We start from the raw sequence: 27,907 nt of genomic DNA, 5'->3' as shown, positions 1-27,907 counted from the left end.
CCTGACTAGGAAAGACGTGAAGTTCACGTGGTCAGAAGCTTGCGAGACCAGCTTCCAGGAGCTGAAGAGGAGATTAGTGTCGACACCAGTTCTAGTTTTGCCTTCTAAAGAGGACGAATTCGTGCTTTACACCGACGTTTCTCTACAGGATTTGGGCGCTGTTTTGATGCAACATGACAGAGTAGTCTCCTATGCTTCTCGTCAGTTGAAGGAGCATGAGAAGAACTACCCAGTACATGATTTAGAGCTAGCCACTATTATCTTTACTTTGAAGATTTGACGGCATCATTTATATAGTATTACATTTGAGATTCTCACTGATCCTAAGAGTCTCAAATATCTTTTCACTCAGAAAAAACTCAATCTCCGACAGAGGAGATGGATGGAGTTCCTGGAGGATTATGACTGTATCATTAGCTACCACCCAGGAAAAGATAATGTGGTTCACTATGCACTTAGCTAGAAGTCCAGAGGGATTTTAGCGTGCCACCGAGTTTTGGTCATGGACTTGATTAAGGGATTCTCCGAGTTGGGCCTTGAGGAGCAGGGACAGACAGAGCAGGGTATTCTAGTTACCTTGGTTGCTCAGTTGTCGATCAGGATGAGGATCCGAGAGACCCAGGTCGGTGATCAGCATTTACAGTCCATTGGCAGCCAGATAGCTTCCGGGCAGCAGACCGAATTCACCCGAGATGACGAGGGCATTATTTATTCCTAGGCAGATTATGCCTACCTCAATTTCACTCGGTCTTGGAGGAGCTACTTCAGGAGGCACATCACTCTCGATTTGCGATCCATCTAGGAGGAACACGTATGTATCGAGATTTAAGGTGTTCCTAATGATGGAACGTGGAACGGCGTGAAGAAAGACATCGCGGAATTTGTAGCTAGATATCTAGTCTGTCAGCAGGTGAAGGATGAGCACCTGAGACCTGCCGGATTACTTCAGAGGATTCCTATTTCAGAGTAGAAATGGGAGCGCATCACTATGGATTTTGTGGTGGGATTGTCTAGGATATGTCGAGGCCATGACACGATTTGGGTAATCGTTGGCCGATTAACCAAATCTGCACATTTCCTAATGACTCGGGAAACCGATTCTCTGGATCGATGGGTAGAGTTGTATTGTCGGGAGATCATCAGATCGATGGTGCTCGTTTGAGCGTGATGTTCTTTTGAGTATTATATCGGATAGAGAACCACGGTTCACGTTCCGGTTCTGACAGAGTCTGCAGCAGGCCTTGGGCACACAGTTTCATTTTAGTACAGCATTCAATCCGCAGACATATGGACAGTCAGAGCGGACCATCTAGACATTAGAGGATTTGTTGAGGTCTTGCGTTATGAATTTTAAAGGCAGCTGGGAGGATCACTTGCCATTGGTAGAGTTCGCCACAACAACAGTAATCATTCTGATATCCAGATGACACCGTTTGAAGTATTGTATGGTAGGCCTTGTCGGACACCCACCCTTTGGAAGGAGGTTGGGGAGGCCAAACTGCTAGGACTGCAGGGAGCTCAGCAGGAGGCAGAGTTGGTCTCCACTATTAGACGGAGGATGTCCGAGGCGCAGGACCATTAGAAGAGTTATGCTGATCGGAGACGGAGACCCTGGAGTTCTTTATGTCTCACCCACGGAAGGGGTGAAGAGATTTGACCTTCGAGGTAAACTAGCTCCACGTTACATAGGGCCTTTCTAGATCTTGGGGAGGATTAGAGCGGTAGTTTACCGTCTGGCGCTACCACCATCTCTGGCAGGCATTCACGATGTATTCCATGTGTCCATGTTGAGGAGATACGTATCCGACCCAGCACATGTTCTGTCAGATATATCAATTCTCATTCGGCCTGACGCTACCTACGAGGAGGTTCCGGTACGGATTTTGGATCATAGAGAGCGTCAACTGCGGAACAAGACTATCCGGCTAGTTAAAGTTGGACGACAATATCATTCTGACGAGAAGGCTACCTGGGAACTGAAGGATATGATCTGAGCTCGATGCCCCCATTTATGTTGTCTATCTATGGTTAGTACTTGCTGATGGTGAATAACAAAATTTGGGGACCAAATTTTTATTAGTGGAGGAGAATGTAAAATAAGGTACCCAAATAATAATTAAATAATAAGGTCTATTAGACAAATAATCTTATTAGATTTTTTAGAAATTTTTAGAAATTTTTTTAAAAAATTTCGGAGCTCGTATGACGAGTTTAAGGGGATGAATTTATAGGCTAAGTGGAAGCCTCTTTGGATATCCCAATTAAGTGGGAGTTGATTGGTTAATTAACATAAAGTTTAATATATAAACCTAAGTATATATACATAAACCTAAGAATTACCCCTCTTCCTCACCACGCCGATTTCCCTTCCTCTTCCCCGAACCCGATCCCCTTCTCTTCTTCCTCACTCCGCCCGATCTCCCTCCTGACTCTTGTCTTCATCACCTGAGGCCACCGCCGATGTCGCACCACCTGTTGTCATCACTGATGAAGTCTTGATGTCACAGCTACCTGGTGGGCGCCTTCCTCTTCTCTGACTTGTTGCCGACGCCAAATGTCGGTTGGCGACGTGCCTTAATACCGACATGGATTCTTCATCTTCGACCTCGAGTGATGTCCTAACACTGATTGCCGAGCGCTGAGCATCCTTTTTCCTCCATCGGTTGCCGAGTTCATCCAGCCACACTCGATCTCCCCACTCCTGGTCGCGGACACGCTGGCAGCGAGCTTTCTTCCGTGCCCTAGATTGTTGGATCGCAGATCCACCATCGACCGAGCGACCTCCTTCTTCTCCAATCGTCAAGTCCCGAGGTCACCACCCCTTGGCTGTGTTCTAGCTCTTGATCCACCGACGCTAGGCTGAGCACCTCCTGATACAGCCTCTGTTCGATTGCCTCAATGTTTTTTTCTTCTCCGATTACCCTCTGGTCAGTGCCCTAGTGCCGATGTCGTACTATCCTCTGCCCCAGCTCACTACTATCGCAGCATCTCAATGCCCTCCGAGAGAGATCTCAGATCTAGTTCAAGGGTAAATCTTACTCAGTGTTGGATTAATATGGTTTTGGATTCATATTTAGTTTGGGATTTTTGTTTTGATTGTAATTGATATGGATTAGTTTGGAATGTGTGTAATTGTTGGATCAACCCTTGTAGCTCCACCCTTGGTTCTAATAACAGCTCCACCAGGTCATCCTTTCTGGCAACAAGGTCCACTGGCAATGAATCAATCAGCAATCATCTAAGATTCAGGTGAGTTGGGATTGATGCAAATTAGCTTAACCTAATGTGAATTTGGAATACTTTATCTAGTGTGGTTGTGATTCTTTATGGATGGTTGATTGATTGGATGATTATCGAATTAGGATGTATTGTGATGATGCTGGATAGAATTGGATTATTGATTAAGGGGATTAATCAAAGTTTTATGGATGATTTGATTAGGATTTTCCCTAATTAGTTTGGGTTGAGATTTAGCTAGTTGTTGCGTATGTAATTAGCTAAATTGTACGTTATGATTTGCAGGACTTTGATTCGAGACGAGCGTTTTGACGTGGGATCTATCTGATACGATCTTCATTTTGAGGCGGGTACCTTTGACTTATCTCTTTAGACATTGTCATTCTGATATGCTTAGTAGGTTATAACTAGTAGTAATAATTATGTTTATATATGCTTAGTATGCCACTACTTGATACTTGTAGTTTGCCCTTATTATTATCTATTGTGCATTCATGCTTATGTTCTCTTATTTCTTGCCATGTGTACTTATGTAGTGACATTCAATGTATTACCAGATATAGGTCTAGTTACTAGTTTATTTCCTGGCATGTGTACCTAGGTTTATTTCCTTGCATGTGTACCTAGGTTTATTTTCTAGCATATGTACCTAGATCATTGTTATAGACTTGGTTTTCTTTTGGTACACATTATGGGAAGGTTGATATTTTCAGGGTTTACATGCTTAGTGTCATGCACCATTTTTCATGATTGCATGCTGAGCGTGTAACGACCCGACCCTCTTGGCCCATTTGGCGACCTCTCATGTCGTCGACCGTCGGCCCTTATGTCGTCGGCCCATTTGGCGACCTCTCATGTCGTCGACTGACGACCCTTGGCCGTGCCGTGACTCACTAGGACTTTCCACCCCTGGTCAGTGGATTTTTGCCTCCCCCAGGATTCGAACTCTAAACCTCCAGGCTTAAGTATTAGAGTTTATGAATCCTGGTAACCAAGTGAGATTCTCACTTGGTTGCGATCGTAAACTCTAGGCAATCCACCCAGTGAAAGTCGACGTCGCCAAACGGGCCGACGGCCGACGACGATGAGAGGTCGCCAAACGGGCCTACGACATAAGGGTCGGGTCGTTACAATAAAAAGCGCCTTTTATTGTAACGACCCGGCCTCTTGGGTGGCCCTTATGACGACCCACCGGCCCTTATGTCGTCGGCCCGTTTGGCGACCTCTCATGTCGCCGACCGACGACCTTTCGTGCCGCTACTCACTAGGACTTTCCACCCGCGGATTGCCTCCCCGATTCGAACTCTAAACCTCCGCTTAAGTATTAGAGTTTATGAATCATGGTAACTAATGTCATCGACCGACGACCCTTTGGCCTCTTGGGTGGTCCTTGCCCAACTGGCGGCCTTATGTCGTCGGCCCATTTGGCGACCTCTCGTGTCGTCGACCACCTGGCTGCACTCACCAGGACTTTCCACCTGGATTTTCGCCTCCAGATTGAACTCTAGACCTCCAGCCTTAAGTACTAGAGTTTATGACCTGGCAACCAAGTGAGATCATCTCACTGGTTACCGTGATTCATAAACTCTAGTAAGCCCCGAGGTCTGAGTTCAAAAATCCAGTGGACGACGACGCCAAACAGGCGCCTTTTATTGAACGACCCCCTCTTGGCCCATTCGCGGCCCCTCGTCGCCGACCGGCCCTTATGTCGTCGGCCCATTTGGCGACCTCAATGTCGTCGACCGATGACCCTCGGGCGTGTCGTTACTCACTAGGACTTTCCACCCCGGCAGTGGATTTTCCCCCATGATTCGAACTCTAAACCTCCAAGTTTAAGTATTAAGATTCCTGGTAACCAAGTGAGATTCATCTCACTCGGTTACCGTGAATCATAAACTCTAGTACTTAAGCCTTTACGTCCGGCCCGTTTGGCGACCCTCGGGTCGTCGGCCGTCGACCTATCGTCGGCCGTTTGGCGACCTCGTGTCGTCGACGACCTTTGGCGTGTCGTTACTCACAGACTTTCCACGGCGTTTTTCGCCTCCCAGTTCGAACTCTAAACCTCCGTACTAGAGTTTATGATTCTCGCAACCAAGTGAGATTCATCTCACTTGGTTACCATAAACTCAGTACTTAAGCCTGGAGGTTTAGAGTTCGAATCCTGGGGAATGAAGCCAGGTGGAAAGTCCTAGTGAGTAACGACACGCCCAAGGGTCACATGAGAGGTCGCCAAACGGGCCGACGGTCGACGACCCGAGGGTCGCCAAATGGGCCGCAAAATGGGCCAAGAGGGCCGGGTCGTTACAGAGCGATTGTCGGCTCCATTATTGTTGAGCACATCGCTAGTTACATGGATCTGCACACAACCACTCATGAGTTAGTGGTATATCAAGCAGGGTGTGTGACGGTTTGTTCTGTCATTGCTCCGCTGGTCCACTCATGGGTAGCGTGACGCAACGTGGTAGCATGACAGGGATCTCTCCTCTGGACTTTCTCAAGGAGATGAGAGCATTGAGCTCCCCCACTTATGATTTGGGGTAGGAGGATAGGTGTACTCCGACAACATCCTGTCCACTCGATCACTCAGGAGTAGTGATGACAGAGTGCACAGTTGTCATAGCTATACCCACTTGATCTCACCATCGCGCATGAGATGGCTGACTGGCGTCAGGGGCGACCATGTCATTTTTGCATCATATGCATGTATTACATTTGTTGTTTGTGCTTGCTGTATTATATATGTTGCATTTTGACGGTTGCATATAATTGACATGCATACTGGATACATGATGTATTTGGTTTGATAATCCTACATCTATTGGTGTGGTTCACACCCTTATGTCATGATAGGAGACCCTAGTGAGTACAGTTCTTCTTTCCTTGTTTCAGTTTTGCATTACCTATTATTGTTCAGGAGACTGTACTTTATGATTATTACTGGTAGCTATTTCTTACCATGCATGTTAGATTGATACCCGCTAAGTTGTTGAACTCACCCCGTTGTATTATTCCTATTACAAGTAGATGATTATGCAATTGCTTGGAGGTATCCTGTCTGCCGGTCCCTCGTCACATCAGAAGACGGTTTTACTTCGCTTTTGATTTCTTTTATATATATTCTTTAATGTTTTAATATTGTATTGGTTTTAGCCATGTGACTATTTTCTTTGATTTTAGTCTTGTATTTGTGCTTAAGTCCTGCCGGCACGCATTGTGTTATTTTGGTTGTATGAGTTTTTCGTTGTGTTTTTAGTACAATCGAGTGAGTTGTTTTATATATAAATGTGTGGTTGTATTTGTAGTACAGCCGTGTGAGCTGTTTAATATATATATATAACTGTATGATTGTGCATATTCCAACCGTGTGGGCTGATGTATTTTGTTGTTGATATATATATGCTTCAGATTGTCACCGGTACAGGGGAGATGATTTCGGATTTTCCTTTGGCAGGGATTCCTTTGGGGCGTGACAATATCAATTAAAAAGGTTTTGCTTGTTGAACATTTTCATTATAACTTGCTTAGTATAAATCAAATATACGATTCTGGATTTAAAGTCAAATTTTTATCTTCTGAATGTCTTATAAGTTACACTGAATCAACCAATATATTGCTAAAAGGATTTAGAGATAAAAATATTTACTCGATTAATCTACCAAAAACATTACCCAAGTGTCTTTTAACAAATCATGAAGAAACATGGTTATGACATAGGAGACTAGCTCACACCCATATTAGGAATTTACTAAAATTAAACAAAAATTGATTAGTTAAAGGTTTACCAAAATTAGGAAATCTTGAAAATAAAATATGTAACCCTTGTCAACAAGGAAACAAATTAAATCAACTCGTAAATTAACTAATTAAAATAGAACTAATAAAATACTTGAATTATTACATTTATTCGACTCTCATGGAATAAAATCACTAAATGGGAGTCTTTACTGCTTGGTAATAATAGATGACTACTCTAAATACACTTGGGTTCAATTCTTAACTCATAAATATGAAACTTTTGAAATATTTAGTAATTTCTGCTAACAAATAGAAAACAAAAAAATTTAAAAAAATTAGAAGTGATAATGGAGGAGAATTCAAGAATCAAAATTTTACAAACTTTTGTTTAGAAAATTATTATCATCATGAATTTTCATGCCCAAAAACTCCACAACAAAATGATCTATTTGAACATAAAAATAAAATTTTACAGGAAGCTACAAGAACAATGTTAAATAAATATAATTTATCTAAATATTTTTGGGCTAAAGTTATTAATACTACTTTTATGTCTAAAATAGAATTATAATTAACAAATTTCTGAATAAAACCTCTTATGAAATTTATTTTAATAAAATTCTAAACATAAAATATTTTAAATTATTTAGATGTAATGTTCATATTTTAAACCTCAAAGATTACTTAGAAAAATTCATCTCGAAAACTCAACAAGGAATTTTTATTGGTTATTCATCTACAAGTAGAGCCTAGAGAGTTAGTTTATAATAAATCTACCTTAAAAATTGAAGAAACCACTAATATAACTTTTGATGAAAATATTAATAATATCTTTACTAATAATCAACATAGTTCCATAAATCAAGAAGAAGAAGAACAATTAACACAAATCAAACAGCCTAAAAAATCTAACTCACGAATAATAAAATCAAACCATAATCATCCAATTGAACAAATCATAGATAATCCTGAATTAAGGGTTCAAACCAAATCAGCCTTTAGGAACTTAAGTCAAGTAGCACTAATATCTAAAATTGAACCTAAAACCATAAATGATGCATTGTCCGAGCCCGACTGAGTAATTGCAATGCAAGAAGAGTTAGGTCAATTTGAAAGAAATTAAGTTTAAGATCTAGTACGCCCATCAATAGGAAAGACAGTTATTGACACGAAATGGGTCCTTAGGAATAAATTAGATGATTAAGGAGAAATCATAAGGAATAAAGTTTGACTAGTTGCCAAAGGATTTAGTCAAGTCGAAGGTCTAGATTATGACGAGACTTATGCCCCGGTAGCTAGATTTGAATCAATTAGGATGTTGCTAGCCTATGCAGCATACAAAAGATTCAAATTAAAGAAGAAGTCTATGTAAGTCAACCACCAGGTTTTGAAGATCTAGAATACCTAAACCATGTCTTTAAGCTAAAAAAGACACCATACGAATTAAAACAAACACCCAGGGTTTGGTATAAAAGATTGTCTAGCTTTTTTAAATTCAAAAGGGTTTAAAGAGGGTCAAATTGACCCTACACTTTTCATAAAAAATCCTTAATTATGATATTTTCATAGCCCAGGTGCATGTCAATGACATAGTGTTTGGGTCAAGCAATTCAAAATTCTTAAAAGAATTTATAACTTTAATAGAAACCGAATTTGAAATGAGTTTAGTTAGAGAATTAAATTATTTCCTAGGACTTTAAATTAAACAAACTAAAGAAGACAACTATGTACATTAAACTAAATACACAAAAGAACTACTTAGAAAATTTGGTTTGAAAAACTCAAAAGAACTAAAAACACCTATGACTAGTGATATTAATCTAGATAGTGACGCAAATGGTAAATCAGTTGACTTAAGACATTATAGAAGCATGATAGGTAGCTTACTATACTTAACTATAAGCAGACCTAACATATTATTTGCAGTGAGTATGTGTACTCGCTATCAAACATGTGCAAAAGAGTCTCAGATATCTTATGTTAAAAAAATAATTAAATATCTAAAAGGAACCATTAATGTAGAAATGTGGTATCCTAGAACATCACATTTTGAATTAGTTGGCTATTCTGATTCAGATTATGCCGGTTGTAAGCTAGATAGAAAAAATACAAGTGGAGGATGCCAATTAATAGGATCTTCTTTAATTAGCTGGTTTAGTAGAAAGTAACATTATATTGTCATATCTACTACTAAGGCTGAATACATAGCAATGGTCGAGTGTGTATCTCAATTGTTATGGATATCCCATACCTTAAAAGATTTTAATCTAGATTATAAAAATGTAAAAATCTATATTGATAATATAAGTTCTATAAATCTAACTAAAAATTCAGTACATCACTCTAGAACTAAACATCATTTCGTTAGGGATCATGTTTCTAAAGAAAATATTGAACAACTATATTGAATCAAAATCTAACCTAGCAGACATATTTACCAAACCTTTACCTAAAGCTGAATTTAGTAACTTAAGAAGAAAATTAGGGATGTGTTTTATAGAATAGGTTTCTTAACACATTTTTGAAATTATTACTTAGTAGTTTTTCAAAATTATTTTTGTAAAATTCCCCTTTCAAAAATTATTTCAAAATATTTTATCTTTTTGGAGTAGTTTAAGTCTTACCGTAGAATTACATGATCCTATAGATTTAGCAGCCAACATCTCACAAGCAAAGTAGGATACCTTACTTGTATATTGTGAAACTTAGAACGACATGAGATGCTTAGGACTTAGTTTAAGATTTCAGATATTTATGTCAGTGCATCGCTATAAATCTGAGTTTTAAACAACACATACTGATCAATTTGAGTTACCTAGCTAGTAACAACTAGTTGCACTCAAACGCTCAAATTGACCAACCTGAGTCAGTAGCTGCTATCTTGTGGTAGTTAGCTTTGTACATAGGTTAGACATTTCATCATAAGGATAATTTTTAAGTTTTCAAACTATGCTTGGACTTTTAAGTACTCATCAATTTTAGGGGGAGCTTCAAACTTACTTGTTTTTCACAATTTTCAAAAATATTTATTTTTAAAATTTTTTCAATATTTTGCCTTTGGAAAATTCTTCAAAATTTGACTTTTACTAAATTATTCAAAATTACTTTACAAAATGTTTACTTTACAAATTTTTAAAATTTTCCTTACAATTTTTTCAAAATTATATCTTTCTAAAATATTTTTTCAAAAATATTTACAATTTTTTTAAAAAATATTTGCAAATTTTTATTCCTTAGAAATTTTTCAAAATTTTACTTTTCCTAAAAATTTTCAAAATTATTTAGCTTTACAAAATTTTCAAAATTTTACCTTTAAAATTTTTTCAAACTTTACCTTTACAAATTTTTTTTCTTAAACTTTCAAAATTTTATCTTTACAAACTCTTCAAGAATTTGTCTTTCCTTAAACTTTCAAAATTTTTCTTCAAATTCAGGATTTTCATATTCAAAATTTCCTAAGATTTGATTGTTTCCCCTATTTTTGATGTGTGTCAAAAGGGGAGAGATAATAAATTCAGGAGAAGATATTTAACTAGGGGGAGAGTTAAATTAAAAATGTATGTTTTAAACTTAACTTTGAACCTTAGTTATCAAACATAAAAAAAAGGAGATTGTTAGTGCAAGTTGCACCAGAATCAAATATAAATTTTGATGTTGTCAAAGGTTCAAGTTAAGTCTTGTTGTGATCTAACAAGTTAACCAAGTGTGCAAAGTGTTTACTCAACAGGGAAAGTCCTAGTTGGAGGTTAGGCAGGAAAGACTTAGTAGATCATGGAAGCCAGGCGGAAAGACCAAGTGGGTCGAGAGGATTCGACACTTGGCGGAGAAACTCGATAGGTTTAGAGGGTCGTAGATCGAGGGAAAGTCCTGGGTGGCCGATCCAATGCTAAGTGGTAAAGTCATAACATGTCTGGAGGATCATGTTTGGCAAGTGGTAGGTTGAGGCAAGCAACTGGAGGAGCGACAGTGAGGTCGTGTTCCTGAAAGGAACAACCTAAGGTCGCTGATCCAACTGAAGAAACCGGAAAGGTTTCCAAGTTGAGATCAAAATAGTATTACTGTCTATTACTACTCATGCATCGCATTATATTACTGTGCTAACCTTTATTTTGCAGGAGTATACTTTGTCTAACTTTGTTTTGTAGGAATCGACTTGATCGGTCGACTGAACACAGGGATCGGTCGACCGAACTAGGGTAACTCAGATCTCAGATCAGATCAGATGAAGGCAGAATCCAATCAAGCATGATCGGTTGACCGAACCCTGATGATGTAACACCTATCAGATCGATCAGAAGCACATATGGAAGACTGGTTGATCGATCGATCAACCAGGGAATCGATCGACCAACGATGGGGATCGATCGACCAACGATCATCGCATTAAAGACGCATTGATGAAGAATCTTGACGAATGAGGAAAGCTCACCATTCAATGGACCGAACAATAGGATCGGTCAACCGAACCATTAAACATCATTAATGCCCGAGGATCGGACCTCAACAAAGAAGGCAGGGAAAGGGTTCGGTCGACCAAATCCAAGGATCGATCGACTAAATGTTGATCATTCTTATAAAAATGAAGCTCAAGGTATGAGGCTGAACAACGAATCTGTTTCAAGTTCTTCACTGTGAAAAGGCTATGTCCATGCTAAGGCTCCTTCAAGCAAGCTACTGCTACGACACGACGCCAACAAACTTCATCGATATTTCTTGTTCGATATAATTATTTACTAGCTTGCAATTGTACTTAAATTAAAATAAGATAGTAGGTTGTTGCTATCTTATACTTTGCATCTGTACGAATTGCTTCTCTGCGAAGGATTTTGGAAAGAAGAGTTTTAGTGGATTTCCCAACGGTGCGATCAAGGATTGCGGGTCTTGGAGTAAGAGTCGACGTAGGATTTGAACCAAGTAATCGACTTGAGTCTTTTGCATTGTTTTCCACTGCTTTGATATGCGTGTTACAAATCTATACGAGAAAAGAAAGAGTTTTTAAAAGTGATATTCACCCCCCCCCTTTATCGCTAGTTTTTGATCTTACAAGAAAATTTTCTATGAATTAGTTATCCAAATACAAAACTTTTAAAAATATGTTTAAAATTCAACTTTTTGAAAAAAAAATTCCAATTTTTTCCTTAGACTTTAAGTTTAGATCTTCCAAAGTCATTTTAAAAGTATCATATTTAATGTGATCAAAGGGGAAGAAAGAAATATTAAGTCTATGGGGAAGGTAAATTAATTTTTTTTACACATTATTGAGTTGCAAATTTATTACCTTGTTATTAATTCTTTATGTTTGTTTACCATAACTTAACTTGAATTATTCACATCAAGAAGAGGGAGATTGTTAGTGCCCTAAGGTAACCAAGTCAGGTTAGGTCTTGTTGATTTTTAACCCCTATGTCTAAGTGTGCAGGAACTTAGGAGCACAAGAAGTCGAGTAAAAGACGTAGCTAGTGAGAAGGACGACACGGGAGAGAGCCGACGAGCTCGGTGTTTCCGAGGGACGAGGTGCTGCGGAAAAGTATGCGGGTGGATGAGAAGGAGGCGCGCGACATATCCGAGGGACAAGAAGTCGGAGCGGAAGGCTGCTCGAAGGCTAAAAAATGGGTTCGGGTGAGTCCTATTCCGGATGGCCAAAATCACCCAAGCAAGCAGAGCCGGAGCAGAAGATTCTGACCCAAGCGAGCGGAGCTGGAGCAAGAACCCGGACCAAACAAGTTAACATAAGGTTAACTTTGGTCCGGGCGCCCGTGTCAAACGCGATATGTTGCGATGAGGATAAAATTTTATCCCCTTCAGGTAGACCTGACCACGGTTCGGAACCGACGGTTCGACGGTTCGACGGTTCGGAACCGCCGGTTCGACGGTTCCAGGCAGGTCGACCCTTAACCTTAACCGCCCAAAACGGTTACGGTTCACGGTTCGTCACGGTTCAAGATTAATATGTTAAAAAAAATTAAAAATTAAAAATTAAACATTAAACATTAAAAATTAGAAATTAAAATTTATTAAAAAAAGGGCTTGCACTTATTTAAGTTGCCTACGTATCCCTTTAGGGGAATCAAAGCCCACGTAGTTCTTTTACATTTTTATCCTTTTACATTTTCATTCATTTCCATTTCCTGTTCCTGTCGTATTTGTTCCTTCAGTATTAAAATCTTCAACTTCGTCATCTGAAAGTTGCATTCCTTGGATTCTTTTCTCCGCTCTAGTCCAATTGTCCAGTAATGCTTGGGCTTCCAATGAGTCGGGAGACAAAGTTGATCGTCGTTCATCTAATATGTTGCCGCCGACACTGAACGTCTGCTCCACAGCAACAGTTGACACTGGACAAGCTAAAATTTCTTTTGCGATCACGGAGAGAACGGGAAAGCTTTGAGCCTTCTGTGACCACCACTTTAAGATATCGAAGTTTTCACTATCTGTTTCATTAAAATCAAAAGAAGTCGTAAAATAATTCTCAAGTTCCTGTGTGGAACTTGAGGATCCCCGTGGACGTTTTGTCCGTTCTTTTAATAAGAGTTGTGCTTTTGTAAGTTTTAAATTACTATTAGTAGTTTGTTGAATTTCAGAAATATTAAGTTGTGTTCCATATTTTGCATAATATTGATTATAAATATCATATAAATAAATTCTAACATTATATATAATATTAGCTGGATCTGGGGAAGAAGAATCTTTAATTGGAATTAAAGCATCATAATATAAAGTTAACATTTCTTGTAAAACTTCTAATTTAAATCTAAGATCTAAAGCAAATGCAATTAAATAAATTTCAGGAATTAAATAAAAATATTTTTCCCATTTAGTTTTCATAGCTAAGATGATTCATTATTAATATGTTCATTTAAAACTAATACTATATTAGAAAAAATTTCTAAAACTAATTGAGCAGTGGGATAATAAACACCGGAAAGTTGTTCAGTTGCATCATTAAATACTTTTAAAATTTCACAAATACTACTACAAATATTCCATTGTTGTGAAAATAAATATATATTAGTATTAGTGTTTTGTGCAAAAAATGAACATAATAATTCTTTATATTGAAATGAATCTTGTAATAATTGGTATGTTGAATTCCAACGTGTTGGTACATCACGTGGAAATTTTTTAGGTCTCATTCCATTAATTTTACAAAACCTACCCCATTGTTTCATTATAGATAGATGAGACCATAAATAAGAAATTACAATTCTAATTGGTTTAATATAACTTTCTAAAATTTTTAAACCATCTTGAACACATAAATTTAAAACATGACATACACAACGAATATGAAAAAATAAACCTCCAATAATAGGTTGACAAACAAATTTTAGATCATCTATACAAGCGGTATTAGAACTAGCATTATCTAATGATATTGAAAATATTTTATGAGTTAAACCATATTCTTCTAAAATTAAACATAATAATTGTGCGATATTATGAGCATTATGTGATTCATCAAAAATTCTATAAGTTAATAATCTTTTTTGGGGGTTCCAAGAGTTATCGATCCAATGACAAGTCACACCCATATACGAATGTGTTTGCCAATGATCACTCCAAATATCGGAACATAAAGAAACTTTATTATATAATTTACTAAATTCATCAATTAAATTCTTTTTTCCTTGTTTTACTAATTTTTTAATTGTACGAGTAAGTGTAGTCCTAGGAACACGTTTAGCACATGGATTAAGAGATTCTTTACAAAAATCTTCAAATGTGCATTTAGATCCAAAACTAAAAGAAAGATGTTCTACGGAAACAAATTTAGCTAATGATTCTCTTAATTTATTATCCGAATATAAAAATAAATCGGAATCGGTACTACCGCTAGTTGAAGAAAATCTTGATAATTGTGTTTGAGAACGGTCGAGTCCATATTCCGTCGGGTGCTTCGTTTCTACATGTCGTTTCAACGACCCATAGCCGGCGGCGGCTTGGAATTTGTAGGAAGCATTGCATTGCTAACATTTTGCACGCATTTCTCCCGACGGAAGAGTGACCTTCTCAAAATGTTTAGTAAAAATAGAAGACTTTAGAGGAGGAAGTTCCCGAACCTTAGAAGTAATTGTATCGGTACTTCCTTGTGTTTCGGGTGTCGGATTCGGAAGATGCTCGGTCTCATCATTGGTGGATTGAATGTTGGGGTTGGGGTCCTCCTCCCGCGGATTCATTATTTGCTTTCCCTTCCGAGCTCGAGATGATGCACCTCCGCGGCCTCCTTCCATTGTAATTGAAAATTGAAAACGAAAGCGTGTAGAGATTAGAGAATATGAAAATGAGATTAAGAGTAGAGAAGATATGTGTGAAAAATGATGAAATGAGCTCTCTATTTATAGAGTTTTGATAGTAACGGACACTAAATCATAGCCATTGATCAAATCGCCGGTTTTTACACCCAATGAACCGGAACCGGCCCGGCAACTTGCCGGGCCGGTTCCGGTTCGACCCGGCGAACCGGGTCAACGGGCAACCGGCCCGTTGACCCGGTTATGGGCCCGGGTCGGGTCCGGGCCAGACCCGGCCCGGGGTCGGGTCTACCTTCAGGTGCCTGGAACCCTTCCAGGCGCTCCAATCAGGGTTATAAGTACAATCTTAGTCCCAGAAACTTAGACAGAACACTTGCAAAGAATTTTCTTTGTCTAACTTTACATTTTAAGTGCTTTAACTGTTGTAAGAGACTTCTTCGTCTAAAAGAAACTTTGATAGTGAGCTTGAACTTCCTTGAATTAACAACCTCCCCAATTGCAACCAAGTAAACCTCATTGTGCCTCTTCTTTTTAGTTTTTTATTTAATTTATGCAAGTGTTAGTTTAATTAAGTTATAACGTTCGAGAAAAGTTCGTGTTATTTTTACAAGATTATTCATCCCTCTCTAATCGACCACCAAGAGTCTTATAATCTGTTGTTTATAGAATTTTGTTGACTGTTCTAATCACAATTGTAAGGTAGAAAGAATTTTTTTTCAAGTTAAAATTGCTCAAAACTTATTTTCGATCAATAATGTCATAAGAAAAATTAGGGGTGGCAATTTTTAACCCGACACGAAAACATGACCCGAACCGAACACGAAAAAATCAGGTTAGGGTAGGGGTGAGCAGTCAATCCGCCAAACCGATCAACCCGCTTATACCGACCCAAACCGAACCGAAAAAAATAATTCGCTGGATATAGAGTCGGATGTAGGGTCCTAATATTGCATTATCTGATCTAGTATGGTCGGATAATTTTTTATCCCAATAACCGAACCAACCCGATCCGATCACCCTACTTGTAGCAACTAATGTTGATAAGCTGTTACACGTTGTAGTAACTACTGCCGATAAGCTACTACATGTTGTAATAGTTATTTCCGATTAGCTGCTATAACGTGTAATGAGTAATGTCTATTATCATTTTAAAAAATTTTATTTTTTTGTTATATTTATATTTATATTTTATATTTCATTGGATATAGGGCCGGATATCCAAATAACTGACAACCCGCCGGATATCTGAAACATAAGAACCGCCGGATATAGGGCCGGATGTAGGTCCCGATTTTGCATTATCTGATATAGTAGGGTCGGATAGTTTTTTACCCCAATAACCGAACCAACCCGATCCGTGATCACCCCTAGGTTAGGGTTGGGTAGTTTCGGGTTCGGGTCGAAATCGGGTCGACCCAATTGACCCAATTAATAAACAGGTTGGGTTCGGGTCAACCTGAAATGACCCAATTATAACCCGTGAATCCGTTTATAATTATAAATTTAAACTAAAATTAAAAATAAAAAAAAGTTAAAAACCCTAAACATAGAGATGTGCTATTGTTTGCAATGTTGCTATGGTTTATCATTTATGATATGGATTTTCAATTTATGTAGATAAATGTTATTTTTAATTTTTAATTTAATATACAAATTTTTTTTATTGAATTCAGATCATGTTCGGGTCAAACGGGTTAAACGGGTCAACGGGTCAAACGGGTCGAGTTCGGGTCAAATATAAATAAACAGATCAAGTTTAGGTTGAACAGTTTGACCCGAATTCATAATCAGGTTGGGTTTAGGGTGCCATTTTTTAACCCGCCAACCTGCCAATCCGAACCCGTCAATCCGAACCCGAACCGAATTGCCACCCTTAAGAAAAATTGAATGTATTAACTATGTTATCAATTGAGAAAAATAATTGTTAAATATGCTTGATTGGTATTTTTACATCCAAAACAGTAAGACACATAATGTTTATGTTATTTAAGTGATTGTTGATAATCTTTTACTTATGATTTAATTACATCACTTATACTTTGAATATTATATGTCATTTAACTTAAATGTTTTACTTTATATTTTGTAGATTTAATTAAAAAAATTTATTGTTCATTTTAAGAGGTCCAGTTTTAAAATTCGATTCAGGCCAAGAAAATCTCATATACGGCAGTGTCCCAATAGATTGCTACTTGGGGATATAGATGCGTGATTAGATCATTTTAAAACTTAGCTTTATGTAGTTGAGAAACTTACCAATGCAATTTGGTAATTTACCGAAATAATTAAAATTCAAGTAGTACAATGGAAAATTATGACGTATTAAAATACAAATATGTTAAATATATTTCAAAGTTATTATTCCAAAAAATAAAAATACAAAAATAAGTTTCATTTATTCCAAACGAGACAAGACACGGCGTAAAAATCACAATTCTTGACTTCGACTATATTCAATATAAATCCCAAAAGTTATCTTATTCTAGAAACACGTTAAAGATTTTCCAAGTTATTTCAAACTTGCACAAATGAATCATAATTCAAAACAGAAAAAATTATTCGAACTTACATAAATTTCCTATATGGAATCTATATACAACTTTTTAAAAATATATAATTAATTCTACAGAATCAGTAATTAAGAACAGCAGTAAGAAACCTCTTGATAAACTTTTGTTTAGTTCTTCCCATGTGTTGACATCAGTCCAAAACGAAAGCGTTTACGCAATTCGTTTAAGAGAGCAAAACCAAATGTGAGATTCAATCTCGAGTCAGTTCAACTTCCGACTTCTCGAAAAGAATACCAATAATTCCTTGGTAAAGAATCGCCCTATCACGAGCGGTGTTTTAGTAAAAATGCTAGAAACCTATGAACCTTGATAGCCGGTCCGACAGATTGGCTACGACAAACCCAGCAAAAACCTGTGAATGGAATGTGCATATGTTTGAATCTAGTCGGTCATTAGGACAAACCATGGAGACTTGATAATCGTATAAGTTGAATCAACTAAACCAGTAGTTCGGAGGGAAGAGAAAGAGTAAAGAAAGATTAGAAGAGATCTAAATGAGATCAATATTCTAAACAATATTGTATTCCGCTAAAACTCACAGGGCAAGTCACTGTAAGTTTATCTCAAAAACTTTTGGTAGCTTTTATGTTTATCGATCAAGAACAGGATATTTATTATACATGAAAAGACAACCTCAATGCAGTTGGATTGATTACCTGAGTTGAGCCAAGGATGTAGACTGCTGAATAGTGTCGACCATGAATCATCATATCAGCTAACATAGCAAGTGGTATTGTAAGTGACATGCCCAATGTTGCCACCAAAGGTGTCGTCCATACGACACACAATGCCCTGATGCAACAACATTCTGAGTCAGATACTACATGAAGTATGGAAAGGCACAACATGTCTGGAAGTGTACCAGAAGTAATCTGAAAGAACACTTCCGATAAAGCCATTAGCAAGCACAATTTCATCCATTTTAGCAGAATGTGGTATCCTGAACTTAGGCTCAATCCCTAGAGCAGTCAATGGCCACACTGAAAAGAAAGAAAACAGCAATATATTTTTCGATAATTTGTATTGTGTTATCAAGTAGAGGAATTGTGCAAAACATTTTGTTAAAAATAAGCTAGTGCACAAACAAAACAATATAATCACTAAGAAAAATAGTATAGTTTGAAGAACTAATACATGGCATGGTGAGAACGATAAAGCAGTCAGTTGAGAGAGTAGAGAACTGACATATTGCAGCCAAAAACACGGGCATGGTGGCTATGAAAGACATCCTAGGTTGCAAGCCAATGAACTATCCAAGAGATGGTTGTGCAAAATTGATATTATAGTTTTCAGAAAAGCAAGTAGGATAGAATATTTAATACAAACCCCTCTTAAATATTTTGATATGAAATTATTATAGTACCCTTGTGTTTTAAAAATTGTTGCATATTAATTATAATTAATAAAAATATCCTCCAAAGACCCCTCCATTAATCTGCAGCCGAATGCCTGAATCAAAAAGAATTATTTTTCTTTAAAGATGCTCTTTGTCGGTAGATTGACCTGCTTCTGTAGCAACTGATAACTTTCACAAGAAGTGCTACATTTACCATAGTTTGGGGAACAAAATCTTGAATTCAAAACAAATGCTGATAATAGTCCCATAATCTTCGGAAAAGAGCAGGAAATTTACCAAGCCACCACAAAGCTACTAGTGTAAATAGTCCAACATATCCAAATAGCTTCTGAACATCAACTCCTTCTCCTTCCTCTCCTGCAAACTTTTTTAGGAGCACTGCAACATTCAAATTGGATACTTGAGGTTAGACTAGTACTAAATTGTCGCTTAATGCTATGAAGCGAAGAAGGATGTGAGATCCTACAGACCAGTAAATAGACCATAAGTCATTGCTGAAAGAAGACCGAAAATATCCCCTACAAGCGATCGTTTTCCATTACTGCAAAAAGTAAGCAACACTCTAGACAAGATAAAGGAAGTGAAGACAAAAATGACAAACATTCTCTCTGCAAATATGGTTTCTAAATATTTTCTTCTTTTAGAATGGGAAAAAAAGTATGCATCCACAATCAACCAAAAAAAGAACACACATAGACGATACCTAGCAGCACTGAGCTCTGATTCATCTGTAGCCCAAGTCTTGCCAAATGTAGTCATCACAACGCCAGCCATGCAAACAAATACAGCAATCACTTTTGACATATTCAAGGAGTCTTGTCGTAGAAGCACGCCAATAAAAAGAGTAAAGAGACATGATGTTGATGATAACACAGTAGTACTTGCTACGCTGGTTCTTGCAAGTGCTGCATTTGATAAGTACTGCATCCATAAAATTTAAATATTAAGTATGCTCAACAATGATGACTATGTTGTTTCGTCTTTTTAGTCAGCAGAAGAAGAACACAAGAAAAACCTATGAAGCTAATTTAGAAAATGAGAGTTATTGAAGGAACTATTTATGCTCAGGAAAGGTTTGAGCAGTCTTCCTTTCACAATGCTAAAAGGATATTCATATTGGTTACTTGACAATGCTTATTTTTCTTTTACCAGTTAACAGGTCCAAAAATATATTTTTCAAAGTAAAGCATCCAAGTATAAGTATATCTGCATGTCAAAAAAGTGCAATCCGTGAATCCCCCTCAAAATTCATGAAGACATGCATAACCAACACGTGACTAGACAACATGTTCCAGAGGAAGATATTTAATGGATTTTATTCATGACTCAATAGAATATCTTCTTTTTCCCAATTAAGGATATCAGGAACAATAAAAACAAAAGCAGCGTGACTAGAACAGCATGCAACTTCTATAACTGGGGATTATGGACTTGAAACTTGAAGGCCCTTTAAAAAGATAAATATGCCAGAGCAACTTATAACTGGGGATCATAAACTTGAAACTTGAAAGCCCTTTAAAAGGATTAATATGCCAGAGGAACTTACACACTTAGTGTATTTTTAGATGATCAAATACAACGAATATTGACTTTTTATTATCGTGCCTTTTCAGTATATGCATGAACAATAGCAAAGTAAATACATTAAAGTCCAACATAAGATGACAAATCTCACCTCTGTCACAAACCAAATAGGGGCAAGATAGATTGAGTATGTTATCATCTCCTTAGTAGTGACTGCTTTTCTTTCCTTCAGCATTTCAATATCCACATCATCTTTAATTTGAGATATTAGTGATTGTTCCTCTTTTCGTGCTGAAAGGTCAATTCCAATTTCTTTTTTCACTAAAAGAGATTGCGCTTCCATTTCAATCAACCTTTGGCTATGCTTTGGAGAAGAGTTAATTCCAGATGATAACTTGTCGCTTCTGGAAGGATGTTTTCTCAGTAAACTGTACACCCAATCTCTGAGGAAAGATACTGGTAGGTAAACAACCATAAGAGAGGCTCCCAAGTAAGTGATAGCAAATGGTTGTTGATAATCAATAAATATACCCTGGTTTATGGTGATTAAAGTTAATAAGATGCATTAATTTAAAGCATGTTGCATTATTATACAATTAATAGAATTAGTACAAAAAGAAAAATGGCTTTCATTCAATGAAACAAAGTATTAGTTCAATTAAATAAAATTATTTGGCTTCCTGAAACAAAATTTCTCATCAACCTTAATAAAGTCATTCCCCAAAAATAATTACTTTACTGCAGAAATATCAGTATTGGATGCGGCACCATAGTTTAGTCCTAGATGTAGTATCATGGGATAATAAAAGGGTTTATAGGCTTAGATGAAACTTCAGAATGATTGCCACTTTTGACTTCTAGATCACGACAAAAAAAACACTCCTAGATTCAAATTGGCTGATCTTATTTCCCAACAAGAGCATACTGATGTTGATCTAGGGCATCCATTCTGCAACTTAATCTTTTGTATCAAGATGAATGATATATTCCTATCACCAGTTGACATAGGCTATTTAGATTTAATATTTTATTTAATATGGTAAAGATAGAATAATCTATCAGCTAAGTCAATACTTTAATATTATCCTTCCTCTCTTTTCTCTCTTATTACAAATCACAGATTGAGTTACATGACGTTGTGTTGTGTCACCAATCTAATATTAGCAGGTTGAAAAGTTATATTCTGCAGTATTCCTCCAATAGACACAAAAACTTGTAAGTGAATTTTTTATGATATTCATGCATGGTACCTCCTCCCTTAGATGCCACATCAAAAGTTCAAGCTTTTACTATTTACCTCCTCCCTTAGATGCCACATCAAAAGTTCAAGCTTTTATTATAACTCTTATGAACAAAGTCGAATTTCAGTCAATTGAGAATAATGACAGAATTATCTCAGTATTTCCTTGTAGAAGCTTCATCTACAAATTTAATTGTGCTTCATCAGCACATTAACGGAGATTGTAAACATCTGCTGTGTCTTATGCATTCCTTCACCATTCGAACATCTTCTTTATTGTTAATTAGTGTAACATCTATCCCAGACACTTCAGCAAACAATAGAGCATCAGAGTTAAACAACTGAAGTATGAACACTCAAATCAAAGGCAATCAGATTAAACTGTTCGTTACATTGTGCTCTCTTGATTTTTGGAATAATGTCACTTGGCTGTTCATCAGTCAAGCTTTCAATGAACTCGGACTGAAGCTTGGATGCTATGAAAGAAAAGAGTGCAGATTCGACTAAGGCATTTATAGTTCAACAAAGGTTCCTGAATACAAGTCCTTGGATCTAGCTCTTAAATTTCAAAAGTTCATCTTATAAACCATAAGTGAAATCTACACATGATTCCTCCTCATGAGTAGAAAAGTCCTACATTTTTAGGATTAATGCTACCTAAAGCAAAACTAAAAGCATAGCAAGATATGATAGATTAACACACAGGAATTTTTCCACATTGAAAAAACAAAGAACTTATGAAACGGATTCAGCATAAACCTGTGTGACTTCGGCTGAGGCGACCCAAATGACGACCACCCCAACTATGAGAAACAACCCGGCCCGATACCTCCAGCTCGACATCGCCACCCACCTCTTACACCGAATAATCACACGCCCAGAACGAAATAGGAGATGAAATCAAGAAATAAACAAGTAAAAAAAGGTCCGGCAAAGATCGGATCCTGGATCAAAATCTCGCCAGGTCCCGCGGCTGCTTCCACCACCGCTCGCAACCCGGACGACGATGCCGAGATCCCGAACAACTCGAACCCATGAGCCGGAGAAGAAGAAGATCCTTTCGCTCCTATTTCTTCTTCTTCCGCTGCTTCTTCTTTTCCGCTCTTCCTCGAATTGGCGAAACGAGGGAGGCGTCGAGAAGCGAAGCGGAGAATCCACTAAAAATAGAGCTATGATCGAAGCTGCGAACGCATAATTTTTTATATATTTTTTTGACAAAGCAAATTACTAATCCAAAAAATATATTTTAATTTTTTTTAAACATATTTATCACAAAATTTTATTTTTTTAAAAAACACATAACAAATATTTAAATATTTTTTTTTAAAAAAATAAATTTCTCAAACTTTAACTACTTTAAAGATTTTAGTAACCTTGAATTTATTTTTCTAAATATATTTTTTTGATTTTTTTAGTTTTATTAATATATTTAATCTACCTTAAATATATCTCTAAGGCATAGCCGAACAAATTATGATGTGGTAGAATTTTCATAATAAGCAAGAGTCAAATCCTAATAAAATCCGTCTGATCATACCACTCTCCCACATGAGCATCCGTTTCAATTTTCTAATTTACCTCTATACAAATTAATTGTGGGACCACTCATGTGAGGTGCCTGAGCTTTGCCACCATTAACCTACCTTAAATATATATTTGCTACCATTTCGCAATATATCCAAAACAAAATAAGAAAAAAAAAGGTGGAGGATTGGGCACAAGATTGATGATAGAACTAACTCGAAGGAGGCTTTAAGTGAATGGTCAGAGTAGTTGAAAAGAACTTCATGTGTTATTAGCGTGAATACTTCATTATTTTAGTTTTCTTATGAGATTGATAAGGGGAACAAATGAATGCCTATATGATATCAAATTATTTCAATTTAGTTTTTTTAGTCAACAGTAAAATGACACAAATTGAGTTGACTACCGAAGATCCTTCTATGGAGCCGAGCTTGTTTATTCAGAACCTTATCGGGTTCCAGCTAAACTTCACCTTGTTAAACTCTCTACATCACAATTCAGGATTTAGGATTTACAAGAACAATATCATTATATTTCTTTGTCTATACACAATTAAGGCAATTTATTTATGAACAGAAAAATCATTACTTATGCACACTTGCGAAGAGAACAAATAGTGCAACGTCAATCAAGTTGCTTATGCCACTGGCCAAACACCAAGTTGCTGGGTGATAGGTTTTATCTTCAAAGCAGGGCTGATGGCAAGCAAGCTCACAAAGCAATCTACAGACAGCCTCATGCCCCAAACATTGATCGATTCGAGCTTCCGACACTTCTTGACGAGCATGGTGAGGCCCTGCTCCGTGACATGGCGGCAGCTCCATAGAACGATAGTCTGAAAAATATAAGTTCCAGAGATTATCATGTACCACGCGAATCATCAAAGAAAATCATTGTCTATCATCATCATTATTCCCTTATACAGTTAGCTTCTCTGTGGGTGACACACCAGATGAATAAATACAAGGTTTCCATGTTGCTGAAATACTCGGGAGCGAATTGAAATTTTGTACAAGAACCACCAGTTCATGATATTAGTTGTGCAAAGTGATCGCTGTACTGAAATTTTGTATTTCAAGTAATGATGGTCATGCGAGGAGGGCATTGTCAAAATGAACTACTTTTACATCTACATCTAGTTATGTAGAACTCACCAAACAATTGAACTCTCAAAACAAAGCAAATCAGTTAGAATAAAACTATATAATCCATCCATAGTGAGTGAAGATACCTCAAATTCAGTGAGACGTGAGATACAACGAACAAAAATTAAACTAAAGCGGAAAAAACAAACAAACTACAATCACAGTTGATACAGCCATACAGGATGTTACGAGCAGACAAGGTATGACGTGATAGTAAAAGTGAGGTGGCAGTCAAAGTCAAGGGGAGGTGGCAGCCGATCACTCTCAATAGGATTATTGCTCCTCGCCCAACGCTAAGACCTTCAGTATGAGGATAACCGGCCAAAGAGCCGATTGGATCCAAGGGACCTAGTGCTCCATTCATGTGATAAGACAGCTTTTATATATCCAATCAACCAATAGTCAATTGGATTTAAGGGATGGCCCTGCCTACCACAAATCCAATTAGTCATAAGTCAGGCCAGATTTAGAAGACCCAACTTCCCATTCTCATAGTACACGGTCAACCCTAAAATCAGTCAAATCTAAGGGGCTCAATACCAATACGTACACATAACCCGATTGGCCCTATGGCCAGACGAGCGTACAAGACAACCCTCCTTCATATAGTCGGTCGGTAACAACACCAATTATGTTTATATAGCTCAGCACACTCATTTCTCATGTGTACAGAAGATAAATGTATAAGACAATTCTCATTATAGACTCGGCCGAACTTCCATATCTCAGATTATCACTTTAAAAGCAAACCTACTATCATACGGACGATCGGCTTAAAGTATCGATCGTATCTCTCGGGATTCAGTTCCCCATCCTTTAGAGGCAAGTATCCCAGCATATGGTCGGTCGATCATATAGTTGGCCGAGCCTATGAGACTTGGCACCCTATTGTTTCAATATTAGGGGGTGGACGACCTTACGAGACTCGGTACCCTGCTGTTTATGTATTGATATGCCAATATAATATACAACAAAAGATCCGATCGAACTTGCCGATCGAACTTCCTTAGAAGACCGTATTGTCAAAGAATCACAACAACATGTCCGAATAACAATTATTCGTTAGCGAATATTCTGATATTTGACATATACATGCAACACAACCTTCTTAGGAGGGTGTGCTTAGCTTCTATCATTATTGCGGAGATTACAAAAGACTGTTCGTATGCATGTAACGGAAGATTCCTCGAAGGAAGACTGTACGCCTTCCATCAACCGACAGCTTCTGACACTGAATATTCCTTGTCGCCTCATTATTGCGAAGGTTATGAGAGGTGATATAAAAGGGAGTTTTCTTCGCTAGCTAGATACGCAATACATTCTAAGCCAACTTTACAGCACCCACTCGGATTTTACTCTTAATCTTCTCCACTTTTCACTCGGTCATCTATTGACTTGAGCGTCGGAGGGCCTACGTTAGGACCCCTTAGTTTTTGCCCTAATGTTTTGTTGGCACTCTCGAGTGTGCGCAGAAAGGAGCCGTAAAGGAGCGCCATGCATCGTCATTTCTCCCTAGCAAAGTCTTCTCCAAGTCAACATCAGAGCCACCTTTCCCAGCTCGCCATTTTCACAGCTTTTAGACCGGATCAACAGTAGCGAGTAAAACTATCAGTGGTAGAACTCTAACACAATCAGTTGTAAAGTGATATACAAGTTTGCAACTGTATTTTAAAGAAATGTGGAAATCGGATCGAGTAGCAAATTATGCATTTAAGATAATACCTTGACATGTGGACAACTATTGGCAACTGCATACAAAGATTCATTTGTAATAAATGTACCCCCAACATTCAGGTGCTGTAAGGAATTAGCTCTCGTCACCTGAATACAATCAAATATAAGTGAAGAGCAGCAAGGTCCAAAAAAATAAAAAGAACAAGTATGAAAAAGACCATGGCAGATAGTAATTGACCAGCTAGAAGGATAAGGAAATATACAATTCAGAATTGCTTAAAATCGATCTACTTGCCCAACTCAAACATTTTCCCTATTGTAGCATAAGAAAGAACTAGTGGTCACTTACAATATTTCAATCAACCAATTCAGCATATTTAAACTGAAACTAGTCCACAGCTTATTGGAATAAGTATAAGGGAGAAGTACAGACCAATTGAATTACTCCTTTATCGGTGATTCCAGTCATGCCCCACATTGATATGGATAATAGATTACCAACGCATTTTGTTTGTGAAATCTTATGCAGCCCTTCGTCAGTTATCTGGCAACCCCAACAACTCCTGGAACTGCAACAACAAAAAAAGAAGAAATTTTTATCAAATTAAAAAGATAACAAATTAAAAAGGACAAAAAAATTCAAATTTCCCAGAAGAAGAGCTATTCTTCATATTACAATAAAAATTAACTATTTGATCTCTTCAACCTCGTCACTAACGAATTTGCAACCAAAATCAGCGTTTTTAAGCATAATACAAGGGGGAAAAATCCAAACAAAGAAACAAAGGGAAAGAAGGAGATGCTTATCCAGCTCTGAGATCGAATAAAAAAGATAACATCGAATGCACGAAACTTTGCATTAAAAGAAAATTAACTAACTGATCTCTTCCACCTCCTCATAACTAATCAATTTGCGACCGAAACCAGCGTTTTTAAGTAGAATAATAGAAGGAAAGGAATCGAAATCGAGTGAGAAAAAGGGAAGAAGAAGGAGGAGGAGGAGAAGAAGGTACATATCCAGCTCCTTTATATTGTAGGAAGCCTGCACGACCCTGGAGGCGGACTCGTCATCCACCTTCCACCCAGCGAAGCTGAGCCGCTCCTTCCTCGCAAGCGACTCCGCCACCCCACGCCGCCACTTCCGACAAACTCCGCTCGCCCTTGCAAATCCAAACGCATTTAATGAAACCCAGCGACTCGATTCAACCACGAAAAAGGAAAAATAGGGCTAAATTGAGACGCTTACCGAGCCAAATCCCTAAAGGAGAGGGCGAGCGAGAAGATGTAGGCGAGGAGGTCCACGGGCAACCACTCTATCTCGGACCCCGTCTCCATCTCCGCCTCCATCCCCACCGCCTCGGGGTTAAAAGAGCGGCGGGGAGGAGAGGATGCGGCGGAGGTGTTCGACGCTACGCGCCCATCAGCCTGTCATCTTAACAAACGGCGTGACGTCGAGGGATCCTAATTAGTTAATCAAATGGTCAAAGATACTTTCCATTAAAACCCTTCAGACTTAGTAAAATACAATTTACCTCTTTAATTTCTCAACTTGTCGTACGAACCCTCATTTTTGATAAAAGCATATGATTTCCAAAATTCTCCATTAAGATCAACTTGATATTTACAAAACTTTGAGGCGCATATTGTAACAA

The 27,907-nt window shown here is 37.6% G+C and overlaps 2 protein-coding genes and 1 long non-coding RNA gene across 3 annotated transcripts; 1 reads left to right on the top strand and 2 right to left on the bottom strand.

The window, feature by feature from the left end:
• Positions 1–2,343: 2,343 nt before the first annotated feature.
• Positions 2,344–3,945, top strand: LOC122033143. The gene is made up of 3 exons (XR_006126398.1): positions 2,344–3,028; positions 3,154–3,249; positions 3,523–3,945. It is a non-coding gene; the product is annotated as an uncharacterized LOC122033143 (long non-coding RNA).
• Positions 3,946–17,673: 13,728 nt separating this feature from the next.
• Positions 17,674–23,083, bottom strand: LOC122033127 (uncharacterized vacuolar membrane protein YML018C-like). Its single transcript, XM_042592298.1, has 8 exons — positions 22,672–23,083; positions 20,824–21,204; positions 19,852–20,069; positions 19,619–19,689; positions 19,425–19,526; positions 18,654–18,771; positions 18,448–18,583; positions 17,674–18,143 (listed from the first exon to the last, which is right to left on the bottom strand). Exons 1-8 carry the CDS (start codon positions 22,753–22,755, stop codon positions 18,081–18,083), a joined length of 1,173 nt encoding a protein of 390 aa, XP_042448232.1. The 5' UTR covers positions 22,756–23,083; the 3' UTR covers positions 17,674–18,080.
• An 856-nt stretch (positions 23,084–23,939) lies between these two features.
• Positions 23,940–27,703, bottom strand: LOC122033111 (F-box protein At5g67140-like). Its single transcript, XM_042592297.1, has 5 exons — positions 27,502–27,703; positions 27,269–27,415; positions 26,689–26,824; positions 26,304–26,402; positions 23,940–24,271 (listed from the first exon to the last, which is right to left on the bottom strand). Exons 1-5 carry the CDS (start codon positions 27,600–27,602, stop codon positions 24,074–24,076), a joined length of 681 nt encoding a protein of 226 aa, XP_042448231.1. The 5' UTR covers positions 27,603–27,703; the 3' UTR covers positions 23,940–24,073.
• Positions 27,704–27,907: the final 204 nt, after the last annotated feature.

This window comes from Zingiber officinale, chromosome 1A, assembly GCF_018446385.1.
Source record: "Zingiber officinale cultivar Zhangliang chromosome 1A, Zo_v1.1, whole genome shotgun sequence".
Taxonomy (NCBI): domain Eukaryota; kingdom Viridiplantae; phylum Streptophyta; class Magnoliopsida; order Zingiberales; family Zingiberaceae; genus Zingiber; species Zingiber officinale.
This window is presented reverse-complemented; position numbering and strand designations above follow the sequence as displayed.